The sequence below is a fragment of the Grammomys surdaster genome, unplaced genomic scaffold (genome assembly GCF_004785775.1).
Source record: "Grammomys surdaster isolate TR1022 unplaced genomic scaffold, NIH_TR_1.0 167, whole genome shotgun sequence".
NCBI lineage: Eukaryota > Metazoa > Chordata > Mammalia > Rodentia > Muridae > Grammomys > Grammomys surdaster.
Window position 1 is genome coordinate 6,109,336 of NW_021604615.1, and position 12,500 is coordinate 6,121,835.

At 49.0% G+C, this 12,500-nt stretch overlaps 1 protein-coding gene across 1 annotated transcript in view; it reads left to right on the forward strand.

Annotated features, from left to right (window-relative positions):
• The window catches only part of Col4a2 (collagen type IV alpha 2 chain), a 135,981-nt gene that overhangs the window by 89,113 nt on the left and 34,368 nt on the right, over window positions 1–12,500 (forward strand). Inside the window, 10 exon segments of the mRNA XM_028766336.1 lie at window positions 288–323; window positions 628–690; window positions 2,221–2,256; window positions 4,070–4,111; window positions 5,540–5,632; window positions 6,382–6,417; window positions 6,879–6,929; window positions 7,554–7,598; window positions 11,263–11,316; window positions 12,014–12,080. Of these exon segments, the coding sequence (XP_028622169.1) occupies window positions 288–323; window positions 628–690; window positions 2,221–2,256; window positions 4,070–4,111; window positions 5,540–5,632; window positions 6,382–6,417; window positions 6,879–6,929; window positions 7,554–7,598; window positions 11,263–11,316; window positions 12,014–12,080 (523 nt within the window).

Genomic DNA, 12,500 nt, shown 5'->3' on the forward strand with positions numbered 1-12,500 from the left:
CACACACACACAAACACACACAATATACAAACACATACAACATACATGTGCACGCACACACACAACATACACACACAACATACAAACATACACAGCATACACACACATGCATACACACAAACATACACACACACATGCAGACACACAAACACAACATATACACATGCGCGTGCACACACAAACACACATAACATACACACACACATACACACACAAACACACACAGCATACACACACATACACACACACAAGTAATTCTTAATTAACCATTGTTTCCTCTCAACCAGGGTGAACCTGGAGAGCCTGGCCTCGTCGGCTACCAGGTGAGTACCATTTTCATAAGGAATTCCATGAAAAACTTTGAAAACATCTGGAGTGGGGAGCGGGCTAGAGAGGTGGCTCGGCAGTTAAGAGCAGTAACTGCCCTTCCAGAGGCTCTGAGTTCAATTCCCAGCAACCACATGGTGGCTCACAACCATCTATAATGGGATCTGATGCCCTCTTCTGGTGTGTCTGAGGACAGCGACAGTGTACTCACATACATAAAACAAACAAATAAAAAAAAAATCTGGAATAGACACCCCAGTCGGCCTGTCTTCAAGTCATGTTCTCTTTGTCTGTCCACAGGGGCCTCCTGGCCGCCCAGGGCCAATAGGACAGATGGGTCCTGTAGGAGCACCCGGAAGACCGGTAAGTCCCTGCACCCGGTGCCAGCTCACCTGTGAATGCTCCTTTTCTACTCATTGAGTGCCATCGAGCAACTGGCTAGTTCTGGCTTGGGCCCCTTCCATCATATATAAGCTCTTCAGGTTCCATGTTAACTATGGGGCCCATCATCCCTAGACAAAGCCTACCAAGTGCGCCACTTGGATCAATAGAAAGAAACAGACTTTTTTCTGGTCCAGGCCATATGTGTAACAGATGCACCCCACCTGGGGCATAGCCACTGTAGAAAAGGACACATTAAATGTCATGTATAGAGTCCCTGAGTGGATGCCACAGGTCACCCCTCCCTTCTAACATGACACGGAAAAGTGTGGTGGGCTTGAGCAGGATGAGGGTAAGCTTGCCAGAGAGGAGAAGGAGCCCTTCTCAGGAATGAGACAAATAGCCTTCAATGACACACAAGAGAGTTTGGCTCCAGGTGAGTGACCGTCTCCCAGAACCTGTTCTCGGGGTGTATGTGCTCACAGCCCATGAGGGGCACATGCAGTTTCCTCCAGACTGTAATAGTCAGTTGTAATAATGATTCTCATCTGTTCAAAACTCTTGTGCGACGGAAGCCTTTCTGCCACAACACTGTGGCAGGCTCAGCCAAGATAGGGCGACAGCAGGACGGGATGCATACTGTTCCCCCTTCGAGTGGCTGGCTCACTTACATAGCAATGACTGTGTGACTTAGGGGTTCCCTCTAAGTAAAGTTCAGAGGGGCTGGAAGGTTGCTCAGTCAGTGACATGTTTGCTGTGAAAGTATGCAGACCCGAGTCCCAACCCCAGCACTATGTCAAAAAGCCGAGTATGGTATCACCTACCCATAGTCACCAAGCTGGGGAAGTGGAGGCAGGGGGATCCCTGAAGCTTGCTGGCCAGCCAGCCTAGCTGAGTTAGTAACAGGTTTAGTGTGAGACCATGTCTCAAAAAATTAGGCGGAGTATAATGGAATAATTGAGGAAGACCACTGGCCTTCACACAATGTGCATACAAACAAGCACACACACACACACATGCACACACTTACACAGAAAAGTATACAATAACTAAAGAAGTACAGTTTGGATAGCCTTAGAATGCACACAGGCAGCCACTCAGTCTACGGAATTGACCTATAGATCTGTCCTGTTCATGAGGACTTGCAAATCCATCACCAAAATCTGACAGTGTCTCCTGGGGAATCTCCCAGGAGATCAGAAGAGTCTAGCTGTGGTCACAGGCCCTGGGACTTCACAAAGCTTAGAAACAGACACATCAGGGACACGGACAAAGTCACAAGCCCAAAACACACAAGCAAACCAGGAACAGCTGTGGGTAGATAGCAGCACATTCCAAGGACAGTGACCCTGCCTTCTTCTTAGCTTTTCATCCCACCAAGACAGATGTGGGGAAGCTGACCATACTGTCCTAAGTGGACATCAATGGTTTTCCCAGGGCCTCCAAGCAGATGTCATCTGAGTGCTGTGGGGGAGGGATGCCCAGCTTATGCACGTCTTTGTGTTTTTGCAGGGACCACCAGGACCCCCTGGACCCAAAGGACAACCAGTAAGTCAGTGGGGAAGAGGGTAAGGGAGGGCTCCTTGATGGTTATGTCTTCATTCTGTGACCAGAGAACAAATTGGCTGACAAGTATTTCTGGTGTAGATTACGCTGAGAACTCTTGTGTATTCTGACTTGATACTGAGGAATAGACTCTGTGGTGTGTCTGGACACCTGGCCCAAGCCTAGCATGAGATGTTGTGTGTAGATCCATGACACCGCTGTGGCTATGTGCAAATCACACCGGTGAGCCATGATGGAAGATGTGCGGCTGGGCCATCTAGGGCAGCTTCTATTTAACCGCAGATGCAGTTTGCCGGGGTGGAAACAGGGTGACACTATGTTTGTTGAAGGGGAATGGGAGACTCTCGTCCTAGCTGGATACAGCAAGACTCAGTCAGAGCCTAAGGTCAGCACTAGGTCAGCACTGTGTCCGGTGCTACTGAGTGAGGCTGGAGACCAGAGCCACACTGATTCCACGACAACGTTCATGTTACACTGGTGAAGTACCAACCCTAGAGTTTGTCAGAGTCTTCAGAGGAGAACCAAGCTTGTCATAACCTGGGGAAGCTGGACAGCTGTCCAGACTCAGTAATGTTGATGAGGAAAATATCTGATCAGAGATCCTAGGGTCCAGCAGGAAGCTTGGAAGAACCGTCCGCTGCTCCTCATCCAGATGCAGGTCTTTGTGTTCCCACGCCTGCTCCATATGCAGTCCCATTTCTGTGACCCACGGTGACCTTAGCTGCCACCCACCTCCATATCCCTTAGGCTCCCATCCCCTCCAACAGAGTTTCCAGCTGGAGCTAGAACTAGAGGAGGCTCCTGGATACACGCCCCCACTCTCCCCACACTCACCCCTATCAGATAGCCCTGAGCATTGTGGGAAGGGCCTACAGCCAAGGACAGAGGAAGCCGGAAGTGGCAGAGCTGCAGGGCCAAGGAAGCAGTGGCCCAGATCTTTGGCCTCAGATCTCCCCTGGATGCTGCAAATACAAACAGCCCCCTCACCCTGGGCGGAGTCACTTCCTGGCAACTCTGACAATCATCTATGAGCAGGCGAACCGTAGGGACCCCCATGGCCGCCATGCTGAGCTTTGATTTCAGCTCCCAGCCAGGTGGTAAAGGAAAGCAGAATTTAATTAAAGGTTTTGCTTTTCTTTCTCAAAAGATATCTAAGCATCGGAGGAGGCAGACAGTAGACCGCAGAGAGAGTCTGGAAGAGTCCCGTGTGACGCCTGCTCTCTGTAGCAATAGAGACCCTGGGAAAAAGCACTGTATGAACATGTGGGGTGGTTCTTCACATTGACGGTCTCAGACAGCAGGGAGGGCTGACTCCAGCCCAGCTGCTCCCCAGAGGAGCTGTTAGATAAACACTGGCTGAGACACAAGCCTGACTTTGCCTCAGAAAACAATCTAATCAGCCACATAAATATGAAATGCAGTCAGTGTTAAGTCCCCTAAAATCATTAAAAAAAAAAAAGTTTATATGAAGTTAGGGTGGCTTTTATCAAAATGAGATGACTTTACGATCTCCAGATACAGAATCTAGGCCATTATCTAGGCTGTTAGAGGGCCCAGAACCTGAGGGAGTACTCCAGCTGTCCCTTGGATGGCCGAGTGCTAACACGTCAGCCAACAGGACCATCTCGACTCACCATTTGCCCCTTAGGCCTTCCATAGGCAAAGGACCAGGAGAGGTACTTGGCTCCTGAAGTTCAGAGAGGACATGTCTTGGTCTCTTTTCTTCTAAAAACTATTTTGGTTTCACTGTGATTCTTGATTGTTGCAAACTCATAGACACCGTCTCTGTTTCCAGGGCAACCGAGGACTCGGTTTTTATGGACAGAAGGGTGAAAAGGTAAGGAGACCAGGAATCAGTGAGCACCACAGCCCAGGGTGACCTAAGAACACAGTCTGCATATGGTCATGGTCAAATGCCAGGTCACCCACACTCCAGGGACAATGGTGAATTAGGGAAAATATGACTGTGAACAGTCTAGGTGGACAGAGGTTCCAACAGAGACATGTGACTTCCACCCATCTTCAGGACTACTGGGGAGTGGTAGTGTCCCCTAAGAATGTCTTCTAAAATGTGTGGGACCCAGAGAAGATTAAAGGGCTCAGATGAAGGCTAATCTGGAAACAGTTCAGGGAACAGACATGGCTGCTCTGGCTGAGTTCAGTCATGAAAGATTATGTGACTTCCATCACCTCCTACTGCTACCCTTCCAAGACCTCATAGCCTGGAAGAGAACACAGTGCCTACCTCTACACACACACACACACACACACACACACACACACACACACACACACACGGTGAACCTGCCTGCTCAGTGAGCAGCATATCTGTCCCTCTGGCTCTACCATGTGAACGCTGACACTTTAGGGGCACTCAGCATGTTCAATGAATACTGTAAGTGGAAATCAGAATTCCTAAACCATTAAGGGGGGGAAAAAATAAAGAACAAAACACACAAAAATGTAAAGTCACCTACAATGAAATATCCCACAGTAATTAGGTCAGATAAAAGGAGGGAGGGCCTAGGGAGAGAATGGCCACGTGGAAGACTGTGGAGATGAACTTAAGGCAATCCACAAGAAGGTATTACTCGGATACTCATGAACACACTGCAGCCCTCATGGGTGCTGTGGTCTCAGTCTTTGAACATGTTAGTGAATGCTCAGAACACATGGAGGCCTTCAGAAGCTGCCCCAGCCCTTGATCGGCTGCCTTTCCTGCTACATGGTAGTTGAGCTCAAAGTTACAGTGTCATTGACTTGTAGCAACAGCAAAAGAAACTTCAGTTGGAATCTCCTGTGTTTATCAGTTTCTGAGAGAGAAAGGGTGTGAGCAGGGTATGGGGCTGGCCATCAGCTACTCACCTGGAGTAGCGTCTGCCGCTACAGACACAAATGTAGTGAAAGTCTCCTCGAGATACTTAGTCTAGCCTTCACTCATTAGTGTATGCAGTGCCTTTTGTTTGTGGTGACCTCAGCAAAGCCCAAATCTAGCAAATCTTCTGTAGCCTGCTGAAGCAGGTGCAGTGTAGAATCATTGGTGACCTTTGACCTGGATGTACTAATTCTAAACAGTTGCCAATGGGAGTGTGGTTCACCTCTTTTTAGACTGCCATTATTTTGGTGTGGTTATTTTATTGTTGTGATACAAAGTAGCCATGCAAAACCAAACAAAACAAAACAGTGCATGTGGTAAGACTGAGCTATCCCTCAAGTCCTGTGCCCTCCTGATTCAAAACTGTCACATTTGCTGAACAAACTGCAGGGTGACACAGGACAGCCAGGACCCAACGGGATCCCATCTGATACCTCAGTTGTTGGGCCCACACCATCAACGTTCCATCCGGATCTGTACAAGGTAAAGGGATGAATGGTCATTCCCAGTTGAACCAGGAAAAGGAGAGTGCAAAGGTCATTTTCTTCATTTTTATGCAAACAGTTGCATCCCAAGACAAGAAAGACCTCACTGCCAATTTGGTGTCGAGGGGAGGGAACCAGATCAAATTTGCACCAGCTACTGGAGGGACTGGACAGTTTCCACCAGCCAGTAGGAGGCGCTTGTGAGCTACCGAATGCTGTGTATTGACAGCAAAGATGGGCCAAGGACCTGCTAGTCCAAAATACCGTGAAGAAAGTCTATACTGCTTTTAAAGCTACTTTGGCTTGAGATAATAGTATGTTCCAACTGCCTTTTCCCAAGAAGACCTTGTTTGACTGGGTGTGGTCATTGGGAGTCCTCTGGAGTGTGTTCCTCGTCTCTGGGACAGACATGTGGGCACTGAACAGACATGTGGGTACTAGCATCATCAACACAGATGCTCAGAGGTGCCTGCACCCTGTTGCTGATGCAGACAACTAGCTGCTCAGATGGAAGAGAGGAAGGCTCCCAGGCACATCACAAATCACCTCGTGAAGATTCTAGAAAAAATAATCCCTTGTTGGCATTTGAGTCTCAAAGCCACAGTATTGAGGAGTTACTGATCACCCAGGAGTTCGACAAGATTGCTTGATAGTTTATCAAATACATTTTAACCTAGTATCCTAAGACAGGATTGTACTGCTGATCTCCAAGGTGAAAGCGTTTCTTACTCCGTGTACTCTTCACAGGGTGAAAAGGGAGAGCAAGGAGAACAGGGGATCTCTGTAAGTTCCATGACCACTCGTTCCCTTCCCTCTGCGATTACTCCATCTCTGGGGCTCCTGTTGGAATGGGTGTGCTCTGAGCTTAACCCTTGTGTTCTTATACTCTTCTCTATATGAGAAGGTACCATGGATACACAGTACATTTTATTTAATAATATAGATTATTAAATATATTTAATAATATAGCATTATCTGAAGCTGTAAGCAGGGGCAGGGGGGAGAAGGGAGCTGGGATTGGCCCTCTAATCGGGCCTGGGGGGGTCACTGCCATTTTGTTTGTCCTGTTTGTTTGTCCACTGTGGTGGTGACTGTGTGTCATACTGGGTGCAGGTGATGACCAGCACAATAGCCCCGTGCTGTCTCTACCCCATCCTGTCACTAAGGGGCCTAGGAAGGCTGCAGACTGGCCAGTGGTGAGGTCAGCTCCAGGTACCTCTCACATTCTGTTTTTTCTTTCCTAGGGCATAATCTTGAAAGGCGAGGAAGGCATCATGGGATTTCCAGGAATACGGGTGAGCCACGTGTTTTAGAACCACGGTTGTTTGGCTAGTTGGCTTTTTGCTTTATAAACAGATTTTCTGCTTTTAGATCAGTCTTTAGGTTTGTAGAAAAACTGAGCAAAAAGTTGAGATTTCTCACGGACCTCTGGCTCTACCCTGGACACAGCCAGCCAGCTGGGCATCCACCACCAGGGACATCTCTCAGATGCATTTGCAACAACCCATGAACCCATGTCCCCCACCACCACCACCACTGTGCTAAAGATTTTAAAACACAGTACCTGCCCAGGAGGTCCCACCTGGTATGAGGCCTAACTAATCTTTGTAACAAACTGCAGAGAGTATCTAAGACGCAGGTTCATTTCGGGACACTCAAAGAGTCCAATAAAAACGTCCCTCATGGAGAGACTCATCCGTAAGAGGAAGATGTCACCTTCAGAGCCACAAGCGTCAACAGACACCTTGCACTTGGGGTTAGATTTGGCTACCTGTAGTTGAATGTGGCCACCTGCCCCTGCTCTTCCAAACCTTGAAAGCACAGGCTGCTTAGTGGCTGCTGGTACTGTCATGCATCTCGCTGGGGAACTTAGTTGCCTGTCCTAAATCTTTATTGCTTGTGTTTTCTGTTCAACACAGGGTTTTCCTGGCCTTGATGGAGAAAAAGGAGTCTTAGGACAGAAAGTAAGTCTAATACAAAATGTTCTGGGCCTGAAACCTCATGTATATAACCAGTGGCATCTCAGAAAACAGCATTTGTCCTCAAAGCTCACTTGGGATGCCCCCTGCATCCACAGGCTCGTAACAGATTGTTCCAACCCTCAGAGTTCTTAGTGGAACATTAACCTCTGTCTCAGCCTCCCTCATCTGTCTGCTGGTTTGTCCACAGAACCCACCCCAGGTCTCTGCCACTAGGTCCCCAGCCCGGACCTCACACCCTGTCATTGTCACTAAAAGGTTGTCAGCTGGTGACTGAGGTCCCCCCATCTATTTCTTAGAGTTCTACACATACTTTGATACTTGCTTATGTTTAATGATAACCTAGTTGCTTTTCTCCTGTGGTCTCGCAAAGAAAAAGAAAAAAATTTTTTTACAGGTCCAGACAAGATTTAGCAACAACTAATTACCAGCTGGAATGGAAAGCACACGTAGAAATGCTTTTATCTAATTAACCACTAATTAACTCACAGCATTCATTGTACGAATGCACAAATTCAGCCCACCTAATGCAGAGCCCAGCCCTCTCCTGTCACCCACAGTGGACAGTTCTGGGGTCTGGCTTTAGATCTGTGCCAGCCTCCAGGGTCATGTGTCCTAGCATGCTCGTAACTCGAACTTGACAGCGAAGGAATTCTAAACAAACTTGTGCCGTGCTGTTCCACATTTCATCCAACGGGCTAGATGTAGGGGTTTCATCACACCTCAACATATACACACCCAAGCATGCCAGGAAGCCACAGGGTTGCGGTACACACGTGCACCAAATTTACTCGCCCCAGGATACAGCCATGGCTCCAGTCAGCACCAGAGTGTGCGCACAGGGTACTCAGGGCTCATTCCCACCAGGCTATCCTGTCAGGTACACAGAAAGCAGTCTCAAAACCCTAGCTTCCCCTGAGCCCTGCAGATCACCACAGCAAGCAGCCACATGACACTGAAGAGCCCAGAGGCTGAGCTAAGACAGAGAAGCTATGTGGCTCTTCTGGGACAGCCTCCTGGTGTCATGGATGACCTCCATGGCTCCCTCTAGAGGCCAGATGCTGACATTGCTCATGTACCGTGGAGACCATTATTACTGCTGTTCTCGTTCCTTCTCCTTGTAGACTCTAAACTCTGGACAGCACACACTAACTAGATACAACTTCCTTTTGTGGTAGTTCTTGCTAAGAGTGTTACTATGCCAGAAAGTAACATAGTAGATGCAAGAGCTGTCCCCTGCTCCACAGCCAAGACCAGAATGCCACTGGCTTAAAGGTGGCAGTGAGTAGATTCTCCAGAGGCAACTAACGCAGGACTGGGCCCAAAGCCCAGCCGAGTCAGTCAATACACTGCTGAGGTGGACAGGTGGCATGTTGTCACCTACTCTTCACTGAAACAGAGGAGCTGTCATGTCTGGAAACATGGCTCAGCACAGCTCTTCCTGGAACTAGAGGCCCATGCAGACTAGAGTCCTAGACTAGGGCCCAGCAAGGCCTGGCCCCAGCCCCCACCCCACCCCACCCCCGATGCTGCTGCCTAGGTACAGTATAATAGAGATGCCCATCCAGTTCTCTCTCTCTGTAACTTGGGAAGAAGCAGACATCTGTGCTTAAGTGGGTCAGAGGAAGAAATAGTTTACCCAACTGAAAAAAAAATAGGGAAACAGGCAGACATACACAAATGACTCATCCCACTGCACGTTAGCACAAGCCACATTGTCCAACTGGCCAGCTGCTGCCTCCCCACGAGCTTTCCAGATGTGCAGGGGCCAGAACTTAAAGGCCGCTCCAAAGAGCTGCCTGCGTACGGTGACCCATTAAAACAGCATGCCAAAGAGGGAGGAAGCCGAGAAGGCCATGCATCCCGGGGAAGCCCCAGCCTCCCTACAAGAACAAAGAGCCTTCTTCACGTGCCTGTACACAGAGAGTGGAGGGGGACACCCGTAGTGACACACAGGCATAGACACCTAGAAAAGTAAAAAGCTCCAGGCAGGGGACAGAAAGGTGTCTCGTGCATTTGGTTGTATTACATTTTCTGAAAGAAAAAAAAAAGCAATCCTTTGGGGAAACCTGTGTGTAACGGCAGCATGCACTGGCCACAGACTCTGTGTGGTGTGAGTGTGGGGCAGAGGAAAAAGCCATCCCTGTGTGGACAGGGCCACTGGACTGCCACAGACCTGTTTAGACTCAGGAATCACAGCTACCAGGCGTGATTTTCCAGCTACGTGGGAATTAGAAGCAGGCAGCAAGGCTGTGCCCACAGGCAGGCATGTAATGACATCATCGAGTTTAATGACGTCATGATGCTGCATCTTCCTGCTCCATGGTCCTCTTAGGTGGATCCTATGTTGTATTACATTAACTGTAGTTCTTTGTGCCTGAGTTCTTGCCTGAGGAATGACCTAGAAATCCAGAGCTGGAAACACATCCAGACCTGTAAGACAGTGCAGTGCCTTCTGTTGAGCATTTGAGGAGACGTTCCCTGGGAGCTTAGCTGTAAATGTATCCTAATGGTGAACTCCCACCAGCTACTGAGGACCTCTGCTAATTAGTGTCCTTAAGGGCTTAGGGCTCTCTCTGAAACAACATAAAGCTCCACCTAGTGTGACAGGACCGGAGTCAGCCATAACCCTGCAAAAGAGGGAAAAAAGATTAGCCAATCTCAGCCCATCAAACAGCACATGAGCTCCTGCAGATCTGTCCCCAGGCAGGCCCATTTTGTCTAAATGACTTTGGGAGTCTTGACCTATGTAGTCTTTTGCAAGAATGAGCTTCTCAGAAAGCCTTACGTACCTGGCCGGCATCCTCACTGACTGGTATTTGAGAAAACCGGACACCAAATTAGTGTTGAGGGTTTTTTGTTTTGTTTTTTAATGAAAAGAGAAATTCCAAATCAGGAGGCTCTGAGGATTCTGTCTGGTGGGAACTGTAAATTTTCAAAGCTCTTTCTGGAGGAAGAGTTTAGCTAGGGGATCAGATGTGGCTGCCCTGCAGGGAGGAGACGGACCCTGCACAGTCTCCTGCTCAGTCGGATGCTGATATGGGGAATGGTGGGAGCAGCTGTCCCTACTGCACAGTTCCACAGGGGCAGAACGGGCGCATCCAGAGGTCCGTACCACAAGTCACCCAATTCTCTCAACAACCAGGGAGAAAATACTAAGAAAAACTACAAGGTCGGGGGTCAGGGAGCACTGGAGAATGTCTCAGTGGCTAAGAGTACTTGCTGTTCCTGTAGAGGACCTGGGTCCTGTTCCCAGCACTCACAGCCATCTGTAACTCTAGCCCAGGATCTGACCCTCCTCTTCTGACATCCACAGGCACCAGCCCCTCACATGGTACACACAGTATACATGAAGAAAAAACACTCATCCACATAAAATAAAGTAAATCTTTTTTTAAAAAATGTAAAGCACAAAGGAAGGAAAGGCTGTTTGACAGGCACTCGGGCCAATGTCACATTTGGCTCCTGCTTCAAGAAAAGCCTCTTTAAAGATATTTGTGCCTCTGAAATGAGGGAGGTGGACGTATACTGGGGTGGGGGGCGGTCATTGAGGGGATTCTTGGCTGTGCTGGTAGAAGTGGCGTGGGGTTGAGTTCTGGATTCCCCCCACCCCGAATCTGGAACTAACAAGCTCTTATTTCTCTTTCAGGGAAGCAGAGGCCTGGATGGTTTCCAAGGCCCCAGTGGACCCCGAGGACCCAAGGTGACTCATATCTTTCTGATGATGACAGCCTGCTCCTCACTTAAACAGCATGGGCAGAGGAGATGAGCCCCCCCCCCTACAGGGGAGTTGCTCTGTGTTGCTCAGCCCCCTCGGCATGCACAGTGCAGCAGGAGGCTGGCTTTGTAGCAGCAAGGTGGGGAGGCACCTCCAGTTCCTGATGGAGGATGGAACTTGTGTGATCCAGGGTAGCGAGGAGAAGACCCGGCCCTGTGGGTGGCCCTTCCTGCTAGAGGACATGTCTGTGGAGATCAGGGAAATGCGTGGGTGTATCTGAAGATTACATGAGGCTGCTCTACAGAGCAGATGGTGTCGGACGTCCCTGCGTCTCCATGCTGCCTCCCCCCTCACCAGATGGCTCAGATGTTAGCACTGTGAAAGTCTGAGCCTCAGAATCCCGTAGTCTCCCTGCCACTTCTGGCATCCATACTCCTGGCAAGGGCTTCACGGGGAGATCCTCGCATGCTCTGATGCTCCTTTTTATGTCTGTCTGGTAGCTGGGATGCAGGGACTCCTGACAGTCACATGGTAGAGATGTTGCCATGGGGACAGTCCATGTTGGATAGTGGGAAAACCCACCCTATTAAACCAACTCGACATTCTGTGCACTCCTGGGCAAAATACAAATCAAGAGGACTCCAGAAGGCTAGACTCACAGTTTTTTTCTCTTCCCCCTCAGGGAGAACGGGGAGAACAAGGACCCCCAGGACCCTCTGTCTACTCACCCCATCCATCCCTGGCAAAAGGTTGGTACAAAAGCTTCAGTGTATGACGTGGCCACACATGGACCCTTTTCTGTCGGCAGCAAAGGCATAAGCTTTCCAGACAATGGCGTTCAGAGCACAACCTCAGAGACAGCCCAGCTTCCCTGGTGGTTTCAAAAGGGGTCACTAGAAACAGTTACTTTGGTTCTGGCTGACAACACTCACTCTCATCCAGGCGTAGCCCCATCTGTGAGCAAGGGGAGTGTCTTCATTTCTAGGAGACACACAGGTTCTAGTTTTTTAATGCCCAGATTGCCTCTCAAATCACTGAAACCATTGTGTGTCTTTTTTTATATCTTCTGTGTCTCTATACTGTCTATTCATCAGAATCTTACCCTGCTGGGCTGTGAACTGGGGCCTCCTGAATTTTCAGCATTTGAGTGTTCCCCGACTCTCTCTGTA